At 35.0% G+C, this 19,869-nt stretch overlaps 2 protein-coding genes across 3 annotated transcripts; one reads left to right on the top strand and one right to left on the bottom strand.

Annotated features, from left to right (window-relative positions):
- Positions 1 to 5,299: 5,299 nt before the first annotated feature.
- Positions 5,300 to 7,934, bottom strand: LOC108832805 (nudix hydrolase 2). 2 transcript variants are annotated; one of them, XM_057007202.1, is made up of 9 exons: positions 7,781 to 7,934; positions 7,382 to 7,598; positions 6,597 to 6,662; positions 6,361 to 6,498; positions 6,191 to 6,268; positions 6,070 to 6,120; positions 5,956 to 5,990; positions 5,770 to 5,878; positions 5,300 to 5,676 (listed from the first exon to the last, which is right to left on the bottom strand). In XM_057007202.1, exons 2-9 carry the CDS (start codon positions 7,565 to 7,567, stop codon positions 5,488 to 5,490), a joined length of 852 nt encoding a protein of 283 aa, XP_056863182.1. In that variant the 5' UTR covers positions 7,568 to 7,598; positions 7,781 to 7,934; the 3' UTR covers positions 5,300 to 5,487. The 2 variants fall into 2 exon arrangements, with proteins under 2 accessions (XP_056863182.1, XP_056863183.1); XM_057007203.1 differs by lacking the exon at positions 7,781 to 7,934 and having other exon boundaries at positions 7,382 to 7,720.
- Positions 7,935 to 9,493: 1,559 nt separating this feature from the next.
- On the top strand, positions 9,494 to 19,006 carry LOC108849206 (sister chromatid cohesion protein PDS5 homolog A). The gene is made up of 33 exons (XM_057006777.1): positions 9,494 to 9,813; positions 10,540 to 10,743; positions 10,829 to 11,010; positions 11,125 to 11,251; positions 11,349 to 11,567; positions 11,757 to 11,973; positions 12,046 to 12,191; positions 12,280 to 12,425; positions 12,526 to 12,675; positions 12,779 to 12,821; positions 12,913 to 13,104; positions 13,190 to 13,372; positions 13,456 to 13,610; positions 13,727 to 13,853; positions 13,941 to 14,090; positions 14,190 to 14,249; positions 14,376 to 14,512; positions 14,592 to 14,709; positions 14,814 to 14,948; positions 15,054 to 15,250; positions 15,341 to 15,494; positions 15,609 to 15,755; positions 15,930 to 16,016; positions 16,099 to 16,680; positions 16,777 to 16,866; positions 16,959 to 17,038; positions 17,291 to 17,342; positions 17,427 to 17,513; positions 17,617 to 17,657; positions 17,759 to 17,824; positions 17,946 to 18,070; positions 18,240 to 18,538; positions 18,648 to 19,006. The coding sequence occupies exons 1-33, from the start codon at positions 9,721 to 9,723 to the stop codon at positions 18,696 to 18,698; spliced, it is 4,842 nt and encodes a 1,613-aa protein (XP_056862757.1). The 5' UTR covers positions 9,494 to 9,720; the 3' UTR covers positions 18,699 to 19,006.
- Positions 19,007 to 19,869: the final 863 nt, after the last annotated feature.

Raw genomic sequence — 19,869 nt, 5'->3', positions numbered from 1 at the left:
GATCATATTTACATAAAATCAAGAAAGCATAATATAATGGTGTGATGCTGATCATTTGTTTTCACACTTGTGGAATATATGATGATACAAATATTTTTTGGTATAGCTCATTTTATAGTTGTTATAGCATACCGAATTGAGCTGTAGTAATTTGAGCTCGAGTAAAAAATGTATTTGTTTCCGCTGATTCGTTAATGGATAAACATTATCAGATTTTATGCAAGGCATATAACCAGTGATTATTTCCTCATTATTTGTTGTATAATATTTTTTTTTGGTAAGTGTACCAAAATACATTACCTAAATTATAGTTTTGTACTGTCTTATATACAAATCTGTAAAATCAAAATGACAGTATTTTATTATCATTGGTTTATCATATTCCAAAACAAATATATAAAAGTTATATAGAAATTTTGAGTCCATATTTTAGGCTTAAGTTTTGGTCGTATTTTTTTTCTAATTCGTTATATATAACAATTTCGAGTATAATTATATTGGGATTTATGCAAGTCATTTAATATAGGATCCTCATTATTGGTTGTAAATTATATTTCTTCTTTTATAAAATGTACAGTTTCTACGACAACCATATATTCCTAAATTTTAGGAATATGATTTCTAATTTACTTATTGAGCAATTATATTCTTTTAATACGGCAATTTGATGAATTCGCCCCCTTAATTTTTGTCAATCAATATTAATTTGAATACATTTAAATACATGTAATGAAATTAAATTACGGCGATAATTAATGTAATATTTTTTGATCTAGATAATTGTTCTCGATTTCGAGTATTATGGCAAGTATATATTTGTAGTAGAGCGCAAGTTACGTCAAATTACATTGTCAATATTACATTCATAATGACCGAAATATTATAGATTTGCTTGATCAATACAATAGTTGTCGATTTCGCAGATTATCGCAAATTTACATTTGTAGTGAAGCGTAAGTTACGTCGAATTAATTTGAGAATATTATAGTCATTATGGTGATTTGATTATTCTTTCTTAACCCTAGACGACTATAATTGACTATATAATCAGAATTTCTGACCTCTCATCGCCTCACAACATTTATATTCACTCTTAAATCATACCTACTCAAACCATTCTCGCAAGCAACTCCTCATGGCTTTATATTTTGTTTTTGCAAGTAATCTTATCTAATTTTGTTTTCTTATATTTTTTTCTGCATGGTTTTATTAATCTATTGCATATGTTTCGTTTTATCTTATATTTATAATTTATTTTATGAAAACAAATATTTTTTATCTGCGTTTTGTTTTATCTTTACTTTATAATTTTTTTATATTAGTATTTACTTACTATTATTGATTCACTTCCACGAACTATAATTCAATTAAATAAATAAATACACAAGTTTAAAAAGACCGAAAATTAATGTAGTATTTCTTTCTATGAATTTACCTTTATAATATCTATTAATTCAAAATGATAATTTCTTCAAATTTACTCACTCCGTACAGGACGCAGATTATCACATAGTCTAAACTATTAAAACTAAAGTACAATTAGTAATTAGCCCTTATTTTTCCTTAATAATTACTATAAAATATGCCATTGAGTTAATAATTAAAGGAAATAAACCTAAATTAACATTATTCTCTAATTAGGTAGAGGTTTAGCCGTTCTCTAACCAAACTCCTTTCCTTCGTTTTCTTCTTGCTCTCATCACGCTGGTAATGTGAGACTCGAAACTAGGGATTATTATGGCTAATATCACGATTCTATACCCAAATGCTCTTCTCCTTCTTTTTCTTCCTCTCATCAAACTGGTCAGAGGTTATCATTTATTTCCCCTTTCATCTCTCTGAAAAATAAGTCCTAAAAGAGTTTATAGGTTTCTTCTGCGCTTTAGGGCTTGATAAATTCAAAATAGGTTTGTTTAGATTAGCGTTTGAATCTTCTCATAGTTATTCAATTTTGAGTTCGGAATGAAGCTTAAGCTTGATCTGATCAAGATTGTAAAAACAAGATCTTTGCCTGAAGATGTATGAAATTATGAGAGATTGCTCTGTTTAGTTTTCTTACACTTATAGTTTCTTCTTGGATAATTTAGTTATTACCGATGGACACACGAATCTGGTTTTGATTTTCTGTTATTCAATTTTGATGGTTTTCTTGAGTGGGAATTTTTTATCTTTAGACTTTTTATAAATTGATCAGGAGCTTGGCATCAAAGTAGTTCAAGACTGAGTTGTATGGAACGTCTGTTCTTTCTTGCTTAATGTTATTGAGTATTGAGTTTTTCATTGGTCCCCTAAGCAAGTGTTTTTCTTGCTTTTTCTAATTCACAAGTGGTGTCTTGCTTCCAATGATTATTACTTTCTATGTGATGTGGTGGCTCATTCATTTTGTTGCTGCATCATGAGCTATGGTTTGAAAACGCCAAGACTTATTAATACAAAGAAGAGGAGTAGTGTAGAGACTGTGACTATTTGTTAATTATCAAAACCTTTTTTTCTAAATTTTTGTTCGGGTTTGGTATTACTCTTTCGGACCGTGATCGGTTCGGTTCTTCAAATTTAATTTTTTTATCCAGCTTTGATATTGACATGAAAAATAAATAGAAATATATTTTTAAAATATACACCCGCACGGGCGTGCGGGTCAAAAATCTAGTATTTATTTAAAACAAAAGATTTCCAGTTTACCAATGTTCCAACTTTATTTTTGGAAACATTGACTTTTTTTACCAGAACAACCAATGTTCCAAAAGCATTTTTTAAACACTCCTGCGCACTAGACTTTCTAAAACCGAATCACATTCTATTATCTAGAAATTTCAATATCATAATAATAAATAAAATATACTTTATAAATTATAATAATCAATATATTCTATCACAAAACTTATAAAAATAAAGTAGAAATTTTATTATTTGTATGTAATGATATTTAATATAATATTATATATTTTTATGATTTATAAAATTTTAGACCGTTTAACCAATAATATAGGTGTCCAAATTCACCGTCCATATAGCGACTAATATTTTCTTGAACACTCCAATTTACAAGTATAAAGCGTTAATGCATGTTAGGGTATTGCTTTTACTTGTTTTTTTTTTCCATTTGGTATGTATTTATCTTTATTTCATGATTAAGTTACTAAAATTTGCAGAAGATAAAAAAATTATGTATTTTAAGTTCTAGTTTTTATTCATCCCATATTTAAATTGGGTCAACGAACAATTTCCCTACAAAACCATCATATGGCATTCAACGTCTCTTGAATTATGACATCTTTCTATATATCTCCGGAAAAATAGTTTCTGACTAAATTATTTATGTCTTTAAAATTCAAAATCTGAAAACCTAGAAGATCAACTGGTTTACTGTTATTCAGCTAAATTATAAACTATTCTAAATCAACAATCAAATTAAAACCCGAATTAGATCTTGTTACGAGTCTAATTCGGGTGATTTTCGTTAATTTTATTTAGATTTGATTTTGATCTTAAATTTTGTTAAATGTAGATTTAAAATTTATTAGAGTTTAATACAAATCTCAAACTCTTGTTCTATAGGTTTTTAGATTTTAAACTTTGAAAACGTGAGGATATAAATCTCAAGCTCTTGTTTTATAGGAAATTAACATGAATTTTTGTGGACTTTGATGATTCTAAAAGTTGAGAGGATTTTACAAGTTAACTAGATTTAATAAATTTTACACATAGATTTTCATAACTTGTGTATAGAGTTTTATTGATTGTTAAATTTTTAAGGTAAGAAATTAATGGTGGTAGAAAAAAGTGAAAAAGAATCATTTCAATCATTAAAGAGGCAAAATGCTATTAATATTCCCTTAATATATAAATAATACAAAAATAAAAATAAAAATGTTTTTTTTTCTTTATAATTTTGAAATATATTTTTAAAATTTTAACTTTTTATATAAAAGGTTTCGATTTTTTTTTCAAATTGTTCTTTTTCAATTCTTTTTAAATTAAAAGTATGTTTTAATAAAACTATTTTTTTTACTTTTGTTAATTTTTAATAGTTATTTTCTATTTTTTAAGTTGTGATTTGTATTATGTTAAAGTTGTGATTTGTATTATTTCATTCTTCAATTTTGTATGTTTTGTATGTGAGTGTATTTTATTACATTGATTTCAAAAATCTTATGGGTATAGATAGTATTCTCAAAGTTGAGTCTTATGAGTTAAACAAAGAAAATTTATATCCCAATAACAATAGATTTTAATAGAATTTCAAAATCAATGAAAACTAAACTTTTCCAATAACAAAGGATTTTGATGGAATTTAAAAGTCATTACCCCAATAACAATAGATTCTACTCAGATTTTAAAAATTCATAAACCAATAACAATGGAATCTCAAAATTTAATAACTTCTCTAGAATTCTTTTACTAATAACCCCCCAAAGTTTAAAAATATTGTTTCAGAAATATATAGAACGAGATCATATTTGAGGAGATATCTAATGTTATATGATAGTTTTTGTGAGATAATATATCCTCGGTCCATTTAAATTCAAAGAATAAGATTCACAAAGAAAAGACATTAAAACAATATTCAAAAATTACTAGATGATACCTACAGATTAATTTCTAAACAAGTGTTTATGTGTTTCTTAGACTAAATTAAAAAAAATGTTTTATAAAATTATTTTATTGGCTTAAAATAATTTTTTTTTGAACCACAAAAATCATTTTTTTTTATAGCTGATTTATCACCGATTTTAGAACATTGCAGTAGAACAGAAGATAAAAGTGACTGAAAAGTCGTTGAGTGGCAGTTTACCCGCTGTCTCTCGAACGCCTTCGCCATTCAATCTCCAAAGACGCTATATAGACAATGCAGGAATGTGTTTCGGAGTTTATAAGTTTTGTCACTTGAGAAGCGTCGGATAAATGCCAGAAGGAAATGAGGAAGACAATCAACGGCAACGATTTGCTTTGAGCTATGACTACTCTAGGGTTCGAGGATTATGTTGAGCCGTTAAAAGTTTACAAGCAGAGGTTTAGGGAGATCGAAGGGGAGAGAACTGGATTAGGTAGCCGGTAGGCCACAGACATGTAAGGTGGAGGGCATCAGAGAGATGCAGTCGGAGGCGATTGCGGTGGATTCTACCGTGGTGGGATGCAGTATCACCAGTTTCTTCGCCAGCAGAACCATACATGTGGAGGTGGCGGCAGAGCGGGTCCTGAACCATGGGTAATGAAACATTTGTAACAAGTTCCCAAAATTTTTTTAAAAAATTATATAGATATAAACCCACAAAAAAAATTTAGGCCCCCAATGAAGTATCGGATCTGCTCCTTCTAATCTTGTATTTAACTATTGAATTTGGATCGCAATGAATGTAAATGTTTTTACTATTATTATTTAGGATGGTTTTGGTGAGGGAGAGTTAACATTATTCAAGTGTCTATTAGATAGATAGGCAGCAAAGAAACCAGCTTTGATGAAAAAACTGTGAGGACTTGCTATTGCTAATGGCGGGGATGGAGATCGCGGGAGTTGAAGTACAAGTTGCCTTGTTGATTATGTTCAGAGACGCTGAGATGAGTGAAGCCTTCGTAGTCTCCGTTGGTTTTAGCAGAGCAAATGTCTGTCATATACCTTAATAGCTCATGATTCTGTACAAATGGTTGCTTCGTGTATTCCTCCCATGGCATCCACTGCATGCATTGTCAGGGGAAAAAAAGAGGGGTTTGTGAGTGTTTAGGGGGTAGTGAGTGGAGGGTCATTGAAAGGGGGGAATGTGTTGTTACCTGAGCTGCCTCTATCTCAGACTCCTGTGCATTGATCTCAAAAGAAAGGGGCTTTAGCATGCACACGAAGAACAAATTTGACTTTTCAAAGAATGTTTTGTGTGTCTGTCTGCCATGATTTAAAACAGATAGGAGTCAGAGTCAGAGCAGTTATAAATAATCAGATGATATGGTTGGAGTTGGAACCTGAACGCCAATACTTGAACAAATTCAGTATCCACCTAAAAACATTATGATACATGATTAGCTCTTGGTCTAATGTTAAAATTGTAAAGGTAATGCATGAGGAAAAAGGCTTACTCCTGTCTCTTCTTTCACCTCTCTGACCGAGCCATCATGGATGTATTCACCCTGAGTCAAACACAAAGCATCAGAGAGCCGAACCCAAACCATGTAATGGGATTTAATAGGAAGCAGCAACCTCATTGACTACCCCGGTGGGGAACTTCCAGATACCTTTGCCTTTAGTTCTTCCTGTCTTCTCTTGGACCACCAGCACCTTTGGATTCAAACACACAAACAGAGATGTGATCAGTCTTGTCTTGTAAATGTTCCAAAAAAAAGACACTGAAAATCTCATCTCAACTACACCTCTTTCTTGTGGTTAATGACAAAGGCAGCGATGCTAACACGGTGAGATGCATTAAAAGGAAGCGTGTTGTTTTCTTTGGGAATCCAATACACAAGCATCAAGTAGTCCTTCTCCGCGTGATGAAACCAGAATCCCTCCTACTCATAAAAACAGAACCAGTTTTTGTTATATGTACAAAAAGGGGGTTTACAGAAATATGATTGCACGTTAAGCATGATGAGGTAAACAACAGCACCTTAACAGCAGTTTCAGCAAGGCCAATAAGATGCCTCGGCAGTTTGATCCACACTCCCTTCTTTCCCTGCATGCACGAAAATGTTTGTAGAGAATAGGGATGTTAAAACGAATTATCTAAAATATAAGTAAAAACCTATAAAAATATTAGTTATAGTAATACTTTTTTCCTTTTTTGCTAAAGGTTATAGTAATACTTGTAATAATCTAATACTCAAAGTTACAATTTTAAATTCAAACATATTTATTATTATTGAAAATTTGGATATTTTCAAATATTTTAAAACTTTTTATTACTTTTCGATATGTTCATATCCACATATAAATAACTGAAACGAATCAGATTCGAACTATAACTTAAAAAATGTTATAAGCTCACTTAAATTTGAATGAAATTAGATCAAAAGATTTAGAACCGGCGAACATGATACCCGAAACCTGACTCGAATCCGATCCGCATTAGATCAGTCGAGAGATCAATGGTTTAAAACACTTACCAGCTTCCACATTGTCTTTATTCGAAAAGAGAATAAACTTACTTTGCAGCAAAAGTAACAAAGTGTCTCTCTGGCCCGCGTTAGAAAACAATTATTTTTCTAGAAGAGAAATAGATGACATCCACACTTTATCACCACCCCAACTTTTGCAATGATTCTATGCGATAAATTGATATTCCGTACACACAACATGATTTTCATCTAACTACCAGGAAATTGAAACCGCTTTGACCATTTCTATCCATCAAAACAATCTTAACAAGAGGTACAAAAGACTAAGAGAGAGCACCCGAAGAGTCCAGTTAGAAAGAGAGGTTTGGAGAAGTGCAGAGAAGGTAGACGGATCCATGGGACGGCTTATCTCCGTCACCACGCCACCGTACTTGTCTTCAACACCCGGAAGCACTGTAACTCCGCCGTTTGCCTCCTCGCCGGCCATCAGGTTCGTGGAGGAAGAAGAAGAAGAAGCAGACATGTATCTGTTCCTCGTCGTGGAGCTAGCAACTCTGAAATGCAGACTCCCATTAATTAGTCGGCTTCATCAAGAGTTTGATTAAACCATAGTTTTTTTTTTTGCTAAACGGCTACTCATAAAAATAACATAATTTCAAACTCAATGACACAAGATTAGTAAATAACAGAAAGATCGAACCTAATCTGCTAGATTGAAGGATTAAATGTAGAAAACCTGTTTGGCAAGTACTGTCACTTTCTGTTCTCCCTAGCGTATAAAATCAATTGAAAAATAAAGTAACGAACTTTCTGCCTCAAATCTGGTTTTTATATACTAGAAATAAAACTTTAAAAGGAAACACAAGACATGAAAATTCAGCGGTCACTCGTTTGAAGGTTCGAACGTATAAAACCTGTTCGACAGTAAATGCACCTTTCGCTTTCCCCCCTAGAGTATGAAAGCAACCAAAAGGAACCACGTCAAATCTGTTTTCATACTCTCTCTCTAAAGATGCTTTTAAAATAATTATGTCAGAAGAAAAAAACTAAACATCATAGTTCCAAAGCGTTAATCTGATGTTTAAGGTTAAGTTCCAAACTGATTAGCTTTTGGATTGTTTGAAATTGACACGGTTAAAAGAAAAAAGGATACCACACCCAATTTTCCTCTCAATAGTATGAGAATCTAATCTCTTGATTTCTCACAACTGTATATGCCATACGATTTTCTTTTTCAACTAGCACCATATAGCAAGGTAATGATTGTTTTACTAGTTTTCAGAGTTTGGATTTTGGTTTTTGGTTTTAATTTTTAATTTTTACTTTTTGGTTTTTAGATTTTAGTCTTTAGTTTTTATTTTTTTAATTTTCCAGTAGATTTTAGTTTTTGGAAAAAACCTTAAATGGTGATTTTAGATTTAGATTTTAGATTTTGAATTTTAGTTTTTCTATTTTTTCCTTAAATTAAATTAATAAATAATAAAATCAATAATAATATATATATATATATATATACATACAAATAAAACAAATCAAGATCATACATTAGATGAATTTTTCTATAAATCATTTATTTTTGATACTGTTAGAATTCCAAAAGTTTTCTATGTCCAAAGTCTAATTCTATGAAACCCACAAAAATCCGGATTTTCTTACCACTTAAAGAGTTCATGGGTGGCCAATGCTACTCAAACCCAAGGCGGAAACTCCAGCTGGAATCTCTTCACCACTAGACTAAGGCGATTTGGTTTATAAATCAATTTTACATGCATATGTATGTGGTTATTCATTTTAGTGAGTATTTTCCAGAAAATTAATTAAAATAATAATTTCAAATCATATTTTTATTTTTAAAATATATTTTGTTTATTTAATAGTATATAAATACCAGAAATTTTTCTCTTATAGTTTGATAATTAAAAAAGTGGAACATGATGTTCACAATTATATGAATAGATCGTCCACACCATTTTCATTCTGATAATCTTTTATATTTTTTTTTCATTTATTGCATACTTTTACTATTAATGAAAATTAACATAATCGAGTATAAAAAATATGATAATTTTTTTTGAATAACTTTGAATGTTTGGATGAAAGATATATGGTCTAATTGTATGTATAGTCTCTTATTCAATATTAATCAAATATCAATTTTTTCGGTTTTCTGAATACTAAAATTTTAAATTCATGTGGATATTTAATTAATTTTGGTTCAAATTCAGTATTATTTTTTTGTTCGTGTTGGATTCAAATTCTTTGGCCCGTCCTGAGCAATCGTTAAAAAAGGAAACAGAATGCGCTACCAAACGACATTGTTTCTGAAAGGCTTTTACTGTTGGGCCTTTTTGGGCCCATTCCCAAGGGCTTTAGATGAGGCAAAGAGCAAATGCAAGAAAACTGGAGGGCATAATTATAAAAACAAGGGAAAATAGAGAAGCGATGAGAGACACAAACCCGTAAGTCAGCAAATCGGCCTGTTGTTTTTTTTTTGGTTAGGAGAGAGCGCTCAGATCGGATGTGTTCGAAAGAGTGACTCTCTGAACATCAAAATAGAAACCAACAAAGAACAAGAAAGAAACCCTTTTTTTCTTCGTCTTCTCCATCTTCGTTTACGGTGCTCTGGCTCTGAGAGAAGAGCACATCTTAGGCTAAGTGTTCTCTGTTTCGCTCGTAATGGCTCAAAAGCCGGAGGAGCTGCTGAAAGAGCTCGGATCGAAGCTTGACCCACCTCCTTCGTCCAAAGATTCGTTGCTCAAACTCTTTAAGGTGAGTTTTTACTCTCTAATTCTCATGAATTTTATCCTCTGGTGAACAAAGTTCCGATTTTTAGTTTAGAGGGAATGTTTCAGCTTCGTAGGTTGTCCTTTCTTGGTAATGTTGGTTAATGGAGCTAGTTTGTGTTCTTTGGAGCTGTATTTGCGTGCCCCTTCATATAAATTGCTTTTGAAAAAATTAGGTCACGATTTGAAACTGGGTCTTGCTCCTTTCCGATTGGAAGATGCATGTGAATGGCCACTTAGACTTGTCTTGGTATTGAATTGTTCGCCTTTTTGCTTACTAGGTTTTGCAATTTTTGTTTCTTAGGAGACCTGACCATTTCAAGGTGTGTTGTATAATTGCTTATGTTTACGCACTTATCCTTTTGAATGATGGTTGATGTCAAAGTTTTTAGGGTTCGGCTATTAAAAGTTCATGCCTGGTTTCCTTGAGTTCTTGCTATACTGGAAATCAAATCGTGTTATCTTCAGTTGAGATGCAAGAGATTAGTGCTTTTATTTGGCTAAGATGTTTGTTTTATCAATCACTTCGTGGAAATGTGTGATTTTTCTTTTGGGTGGTATAGTTGGAGGTGAATTTGTCGGGTTACTCTTATAAGATACATCTCTCCTTGAAAAGTAATCATATTTTCTCTCTGATGATGTGGTAGTGCTCATTTTGAGGCTTTATCTTAAGAACCCCAGTGTCGTTAACTTGTTGTGTTGCTACATGCAGGAAGCTTCTGTTCGTCTTTCTGAGTTGGAGCAGTCTCCACCAGCAGCAGTGCTGAAGTCCATCCAGCCTTTTCTTGATGCAATTACTAAACCTGAAATTCTCAAGCATCAAGACAAGGATGTCAAGCTTCTTGTTGCAAGTTGCGTTTCTGAGATAACTCGTATTACAGCACCTGAAGCGCCTTACAGTGATGATATTATGAGGGTTGGTTGTCGTCATGAATTTCCTCTGTAAGCGTCATCACAGACATATCCACTGCTGATTGTTCCCTTTCTTGATATTGTTTCAGGATATCTTTCAACTGATTGTCAGTGCCTTTTCTGGGTTGGATGATGTCGGTGGACCATCATTTGGAAGGAGGGTTGTCATTTTAGAAACGGTTGCAAAGTACAGGTCTTGTGTAGTCATGTTGGATCTGGAGTGCGATGGTCTGGTGAAAGATGTCTTTACTACATTTCTCGATGTTGCTAGGTGGGTTTCACTTTTAATCTAGCTTAATACTAGTTATGGTTGTTTTTTTTTTGTGTGTTTTTTTCTTTCTATGGGGCGTCATACTGAAAGGTTGTTTTATATCTGTATATGCAGAGATGACCACCCGGAGGTTGTTCTCTCATCAATGCAAAGTATAATGATTGTTCTCTTAGAAGAGAGCGAAGATATACAGGAGCAGCTGTTACTAATCCTACTCTCTAAATTTGGCAGAAATAGAAGTGTGAGCATTTCTGACGTTGGCTGATATTATTATAGTTTAGGATTTGCTTTGCTGTACAGTTCAACAGGCCACTCATTTTCTTGATTCATGATGGCAGGATGTTACAGATGCTGCAAGGAGACTCGCTATGAAAGTCATAGAGCAGTGTGCGCCAAAGGTTGAATCTGACATAAAGCAGTTCCTTATCTCTTCAGTTTCTGGAGATAGCCGGTTTTCCAGCAGTCAAATTGACTACCATGAGGTTATCTATGATTTGTACCGCTGTGCTCCACAGACCCTATCCGGAATTGCACCATATCTCACTGGAGAGCTTTTGGTACATTGTTATTCTGCACTTTTACCTCTATTTGGATATCAAACACATCATGACTTGAACCATGCCTCAGTGTTTTTGCTTTTGTGTATTACGTTTGAATAGTCACTTTTATCCCTTTGCTGTTCCGACTCATCTTTTCTAATATATGGAATTGAATAAATACATAATGCGCACTATTAACATGTACAGGCTGACAACTTGGAAACTCGCTTGAAAGCGGTTGGATTGGTTGGAGAGTTGTTTTCCTTGCCTGGACGTGTCATCTCCGAAGAGTTCAGTTCAATCTTTTTGGAGTTTCTGAAAAGGCTGACTGATAGAGTAGTTGAAGTTAGAATGGTCATCCTTGACCATATTAAGAATTGCTTGCTCTCTGATCCTTCAAGAGCTGAGGCTTCTCAAATTATATGTAAGCCATTCTTTATCATGTCATTGGTGTACATTCGAAATGACTAATCTTAAAGTGTTAATCCTTTTGTAGCTGCTCTTCGTGACCGGCTCCTGGATTATGATGAGAATATCCGCAAACAAGTTGTTGCTGTTATCTGTGATGTGGCTGTGAGTGAACTGACGTCGATTCCAATCGACACTATAAAGCTAGTCGCTGAGCGGCTTCGAGACAAAGCTGTAAGTTCTATACATATCCAGTCTTGGGGTCTCAGATAGTTACATACCAACTTAAATTCATTCGAACTCATTGTTCTTTTTCTGTCAGATGCTCGTAAAAACATACACAATGGAAAGGTTGACTGAATTGTTCCGCGTATATTGCCTACGGTGTACTGAAGGGAAAGTCGGCACTGGCGATTTTGATTGGATTCCTGGCAAAGTTTTGAGATGTCTTTATGACAAAGATTTCAGGTAGGACATTAATCTAGAACTCTTTTGAGATTCGGCCGCCTTTTTCTTCTTATATATTTACGTTGTTCACATCTTTATACTTATGTTATTTGGTTTGCAGATCAGATACGATTGAACATATTCTATGCAGTTCATTGTTTCCAAGTAATTTCTCTGTTAGTGATAAAGTTAAGCGTTGGATAGAAATCTTTTCCGGGTTTGAAAATGCGGAGACGAAAGCTTTTGAGAAAATACTGGAGCAAAGACAAAGGTGTGTCTTTGATGATTTTTCTTAGTACATAATACTTTTGCATGATCTTTTATCATCCCGTCCTTTCCTTTTTGGTATTGAAGATTTTCTTTTTGATATTTAGGGTACAACAAGAAATGCAAAAATATTTGTCATTCAAGCAACAGGTTCGACCAGAACTTTTTTTTTTCTCGACTTTCGGTTGGGTTTTATTGATTATTCTTATTTTCATCAACTGTAACTTTATGTTCAATGCAGAGTGCTGACTCTCCCGAGATGCAGAAAAAGATCCTATTTGGATTCAGAGTTATGTCACGTGCATTTTCTGATCCCGCAAAGACCGAGCAGAACTTTTTGATTCTTGATCAACTGAAAGATGCTAATATCTGGAAGATTTTGAATACTCTGCTTGATCCCAACACTAGCATAATGCAAGCGTCCAAGATTCGGGTGAGAATAACGACAAGTTTGTAAGTAAATTAAGATGAATTTTCGGTAACCTTACAACTTGGTTGTGGTTTTACTTTTTGTGCAGGATGATATGCTTAAAATACTTTCTGAAAAGCATTCTCTGTATGAGTTTCTCGGCACTCTCTCCATAAAGTGTTCTTATCTGCTATTCAGCAAAGAATATGTGAAAGAGATATTAGCGGAAGTCTCTGCTAGAAAGTCTTCTAAAACTAGTTCAGGAATTCAATCTTGCATGGACTTCTTAGGGGTAATCACTTCCCTGGCATATCTTACTTTTCTTTTACTTATAACCAAGTACACCAAATTGATGCTTGTGCATTGATTTTTTAGCTTCTCGCAAGTTTCTGCCCATCACTGTTTGACGGTGCCGAAGAAGAACTGATAGGTTTCCTTAAAGATGATGATGAAATTATAAAGGAAGGTGCTCTAAAAATTCTGGCGAAGGCAGGTGGTACTATTCGGGAGAATCTCATTGTTTCAGCGAGGTGAAAGTCCTGAACTCTTTCCATATATATATATATCATCCAGCATGGAGTTCACGTCATTTATTAGGTTCCTGCTTTTTCTGATTGATAATATTTCTCCTATTGTCTATGTGAAGTTCTGTGGACCTGTTACTGGAGAGAATGTGCGTAGAAGGTAATCGTAAGCAGGCTAAGTATGCTGTGCATGCACTAGCATCAATTACAAAGGATGATGGCTTGAAGTCGCTCTCTGTTCTATACAAGGTGGAAGTTCTGTTTTCTCATTGATCTCTTTCTTAAAATTATTGCATAGATATAGTTTATATGGAGTTGTTGAATTGTAATTTGCAGGGTCTCGTGGACATGCTTGATGACAAGAGACATCAGCCATCCGTTCTTCAGAGTCTTGGGTGCATAGCTCAGATTGCGATGCCGGTCTTTGAGACTAGAGAAACCGAGGTCGTCGAGTTTATTAGAGACAAAATCCTCAAAAGCGAAAGTGTATGCATTACTGATGTTTTGTTTTCTGCGAAACCTCACTATCTGTGTTCCAGTTTTCTTTTCATTTTCTTACCGGAAGACACTTATTCCCCTTTGCAGGTAGCTGCAGACGAAGATAACTTATCATGGGATGACAAAAGTGAGATATGTCAACTTAAGGTTGGTATCTGTTGAAAGTTTTCTTATAACTGATTTCTGAATTATAGTAGCAAATGACCTTGTGTCGAAGTTGATAAAGTTATTTCTCTCTTTACCATTTAATTAACTTTTTGTTTTGTAAAATAGATTTATGGGATTAAGACGTTGGTTAAGAGCTACTTGCCTTTCAAGGATGCTCATCTACGTACGGGTGTTGATGACCTTCTTGAATTACTAAAAAACATTCTTTCCTTTGGGGAAGTATCTGAAGATATAGAATCAAGGTTGGTAAACACTAGTGCTAAACATGCTAAGATGTTTTGTGTAAAAAGTTGGAGACACTCATGCTCAACATCTTTACAGTTCTGTTGACAAGGCCCATTTGAAACTTGCTGCTGCAAAGGCAGTCCTTCGCCTTTCTAGGCACTGGGACGATAAGATCCCGGTTGATATCTTCCACTTAACACTAAAGACCCCTGAGGTACCTTCCTTCAATCTCTCTTTGTTTTTCCGATTTGCACCTTTCAGGCTAATCCTACATCTGATCGAGGTTCTGTTTTAACAAGTTTTCTTAACCTCATGTAGATATCATTTCCTACGGCTAAGAAAATATTTCTAGGGAAAGTTCATCAGTATGTAAAGGATCGGGTTTTGGAGACAAAGTATGCATGTTCGTTCTTATTTGATATCACTGGATCAAATGTTCTTGTATTAGAGGAGGTAATGCTATCTCCCTTTACTTAAGTACACATATACGATGTTTATGAGTTGAGAATGTTGTTAATCTAAATCTAACTAACTAAACTATGCGTCTTGGCATAACAGGAAAAACAGAACCTAGCTGATATAATTCAACATTCTTACCAAACAAAATCGAGGAAAGTCTCTGCGCAGACTGATGCAAGTTCAGTTTCTCCCTATCCTCAACATATCCTTCCTTATCTGGTTCACGCACTCGCACATCTTTCTTGTCCTGACGTCGAGAAATGCAAGGATGTGGAGGAATATGAAACGATATATCGGTAAAAATATTTTTGATTTGCCTATTACTGTGACATTAGCGATCTTTTTCGTTAATATTTTATATTTCTATTTCTGATCGTATATTTCAGACAATTACACTTGATAATTTCAATGTTACTCCATAAAGAGGAAGATGAGAAGGCTGAAGATAGTGACAAGGAACATGAGTGTGTTCCCACCATTATATCTATCTTCCGTAGTATAAAACAGTCCGAAGATGTCTCTGATGCAACAAAGTCAAAGGTTGGTAAAACCTTTCCTTGAGCTTGTTAAAAACAGCAATGTCATCACTATTTTTAGCAACTTGCCCCTGGCATGGTGCCATGGACATGACATTCTCATAACTTATGTTAACAGAACTCACATGCTCTCTGCGAGCTTGGGCTGTCAATAGTTAAACACTTAACTCAGAAAGAGCTCGATCTACAAGGGGAATTCACGCCAGTATCGCTGCCTCCAGCGCTGTACAAACCTTCTGAAAAAAATGAAGGTGACGAGTCTCAGGTAACAACCAAGAACTTGTCCCTGGTTCAGATTTCTAATTTTACGATGAGCTTGCTTCAAGTAATCTTTGGCGATCTGAACTGTCTAGTATCTTTTCTTATATTTTTACTCTGTTTAGTCTCGTACTTCGTACTGGTTTGTGTTTGCTAACCCATTGCATTTTGTTTCGAACAGGTTGGTGAAGAGCCATTGTGGATAGCTGATGAAAGCGTCTTGGCACACTTCAGCTCGCTTATGTTGGAGAGTCATACTGATTCAGCTGTATGTTACTCAATTTTAAAATCTCAGTTGCAGTGCAATGTCTAGTGATTTTTGTATTGATTTATATCTGTCGTTGTTTCAGGTGATACCCCAAACTTCAGAGAATGAGGAAATGGATAATGAAGATAGTGATGGGAATGAACTTCCTCTGGGGAAAATTGTAGAGCGTCTGAGAGCTCAGTGCAGAAAGGAAAAAAAGAATAAATCTGTTCCAGCTGAGGATGATGAGAATGCTAAAAAGGAGGATGTTGATGTTTTGAAAATGGTGAGGGAGATAAATCTGGATCACTTAAAGGTGGATAAGTTTGAATCAAGTAATGGACACACACATTCCCCTGTCGAGAGAGCAGACACATCTCATAGTGATCAGAAGGCTAACAAAAGGAGTGTTGGTAATGCAGCATCAGTAGTTTCTGTCCCTAAACGCCGGAGATCATCTTCAGGACATAGTCCTTTCAAGTTCTCAAGTAGCAGTCCACCGAAACCTTCTAAAGAAGAGTTGCTTGAAGAGAGTGATATGGACGCAAATATCTCCTCGGAATCGGACAGGGGAAAAAGCAGATCTTCCAGAAAGAGAAAGAAAAGCTTCTCAGCAAAATCAAGGAACTCAGAATCTGACTGGGGTCTCACTGATACGGAAAATCAAAGCGAAGATGGTGCAAGGGTAAAAATCACCAATAGTTTACAGGCCGCTTGTTTACTATCTGCAATCAAATTCAGTTTTTTTTTATTCTGAAAATTTTTTTTTAAATGGAAGCAGAGGAAGCCAGCAGAAAATGGTGATAAACTGAAGTCTGCCTCTGGATCAATGATGAAGCGGAAAAGAAAAGGCATCACTGGACTGGCTAAGGTGCGGAGGTTTACCTTTCATTGATGTTTAAAAAACTGAAATTATGATAAGTGATAACAAATATTTATATCCTGGCCTGATTTATCGTGCAGTGCTCCACTACAGAAAAGAAAATGGCTACTGATGAACTCATCGGTTGCAGAATAGAAATTTGGTGGCCTATGGATAAACGGTACACACTTTCTTAGTACCTACTTTTCCTTGGATTGATAGTGAAAATGTGATCTCATTGTACTCTTCCCTTTGTGGAGTTTTTTTTCCCCTTTTGAAGTCCTTAAAATGGTACAAGAGTTGTTGTCGCATATTACTTGGACAGCCATGCAAAGGCACAGTCTGAAGAAACTAGTTATTCATTTCCAGCAGAGTGTTGTATTATTTTCCTGAATTTTTCTTACCAGAAGTTGCATCTTGGTGTAATCAATAGGTTTTATGAAGGCACAGTGAAGTCATATGATTCCACAAAAAAGAAACATGTGGTAAGCCTTCAGTACTTGACTGTTGTCTTTTTCTTGGGGTAGTTGGTCCATCCAACCCTGTACTTTGTCCTTGTGGTATCGCAGATACTTTATGAGGATGGAGATGTCGAAGTTCTTCGCCTAGATAAAGAACAGTGGGAGCTCATAGAGACGGCTGCAAAGCCCGCTAAGGTTCTGACATTTTCTGCGTGACAATATCCATCTTTACTATTTCTATACATCTGCCGTTCATGTTAGCTTAATAAGTATTCTTTCTCTATTTTACCTTCTGCAGAAGTCTAGTACATCAAAAAAGCGAAGTTCTAATAAGAAAGGGTAAGACTTACACTCTGCAACATAAGGCAATATCACTTTGCAACTTCAGTCTTCTGACACAGCAATCTTGTTCTCTTGTTCCATTACTTTCTTCTTTATAGATCTTCTGAAAGAAAGCGTAAGAATACATATGGCTCACAGAGGGATGAAGACCCAATTCCTACTACGTAAGTGAAATTGTGTGATTAGAAGTCTAAATCATTCGTTTGCTTTTTGTTTATCTTTTTAACTTATCTTCTGCATTCGTGTTGAACCTTTTGTTTTTTTCCTTACCGTTGTCTTATCTAGGCCAAAAGGGAAAAGAACTCCAAAGAAAAACATAAAACGTAAGGAACCGGAAGGCACAACTAGTAGTCTATCTTTAGAAGATGAGAAACCAAAGCTTAGAACCAAGAAAAACCGATCTTCTGGAGGTAAGCTCCATTGAACTACATCTTCTAATCATATGCCCCCAAGTTTTGTTAGCTCTTCCCGCTTCAAATCCTTTCATGACCGTCTACATACATAAAAACTGTTTGATAACCTTATCACACAGTGCAATGTTTTTCTGTTTCTGAGTTGTTATATTGTGAAATAATGCAGTCGGTGAAGTTGCTGAAAAAACAACTGAAGAGAAAATGGAATCATCCACGGAGCAGATGGCAGAGGAACCGAAGTACGGTGGGGAGGCCGACGAAGTGAAATCAGAATCAGAAGGAAAGTCAAGGAAAGAAGGCGAGGATGATGAGGAAGCTGATTTGCAGGAGGCAAACGCAGAGTCGAGTGGGGACTCTGAGGAGAAAGAAACTGCTGTTGACAAGTCTGATTCTGAGGGGAAACAAGAGGAGACTGAAGCTGAAGAAGATGCTGGGGATTCTGAGGCCTCTGACAATGAGACTCTGGTATTTACCTACCCTTCTCTTAAAAACTTACGACTAGCTTTGTGTCTGACAGAGAGATGAGTAGAGCGTTTCTGGGTTCTGATATGTGTTTGAATGGGATGTTGTGCAGGGAGCGTGGAAAAGTAAAGTGGCCAAGTCAAGCTCGAGAAAATCAGCATAGGTTTCTGCATGCCATAATGTAGAATAAATACACCAAAGAAGTTGCCGTGTTTGGCCTCTATTAGTATTGGTGTTTATTATCTATGGTAAAAAAAAAAGATGTGAGATTCATAGAGTTTAGTGATACATAGTTGTTCTAACCACCATGATGGAATGGATGATAAGCAAAAAGAAGCTCCTCCAGATACTTATTTGCTCATGTATTGTTAGTCTCTCTCTGTGTGTGTTAATTTGTAGGGCATGGCTGTTTCATGTTTTCTTCTGTAGTATCTTGACACCCTTTCATTTCCCTTAAAACGATTGCTCAAATACTTTCCCACTTTCTTATTCTACGCTTCTTGTGTTGTAGCCTTGTACTTGTAGGCATTGCACATTACTGTTGGCCATATATGATCTTTTGTGCTTATTATGCATTTTCATTTTAGGCTTTTACAACTTTTTTTTTCCCTAAGCTGTAGCTGGTTGATTTAAACCCTTACTGATGAGAACAGGTTGCGTTCCACATAGTGCCTGAAATTTGATTTCCATAAAGTCTGAAAAAGATAATCGATTCGTATCGTTTTGCTGAAATTTGCAGGTAATCTGTAAGATTTTTTTTTTTTTTGGCTCAACTTCAACTTTTCATTATCCAAAACATGGTAACGGGATTACAACCTCACAAGATTTTTACCCCACATACAACACCGGGATCTAGTATCACCCAGGAACACTTAGAAGGATCCTACGTTACCCGAATCAATCCGATGTTGCATTTTTCACCACTACGAGAACAAGAACATCCCACTACTCGGAATGAACCGTCTCTTACACCATTCAATTCTACCACTAATTACAAAACCTATCCTTTGCCAACAGACCAATAATGAGAATTCTAAGAGAATACATAGCAAATGGATCTATTAATTTAACTTTTAGGCTCAGTCATTGCTTCAACACCGAAATGGAGATTCTTCTCGTTATTGAGAGAGGATTTCCATTTGAGAACTTTGCAGCTGGATTAGAGATCAGAAGAATTGTATCGGCCAGCCACTTCATCGCCAAATCGACGCATACTCCTCTCCAAATATCTGAGGGTTTCAGGATAGGTTTCTCCCTAAAAAAGACTACGATAACCGCAACCAATACCAAGTAGAGCTGAAACTAAGTCTGGGGATCAATTCAAGAGCAAACTG

The sequence above is a fragment of the Raphanus sativus genome, chromosome 4, assembly GCF_000801105.2.
Source record: "Raphanus sativus cultivar WK10039 chromosome 4, ASM80110v3, whole genome shotgun sequence".
NCBI lineage: Eukaryota > Viridiplantae > Streptophyta > Magnoliopsida > Brassicales > Brassicaceae > Raphanus > Raphanus sativus.
Note: the sequence above shows the minus strand (reverse complement) of the source record. Positions and strands in the feature narration are given on the sequence as shown.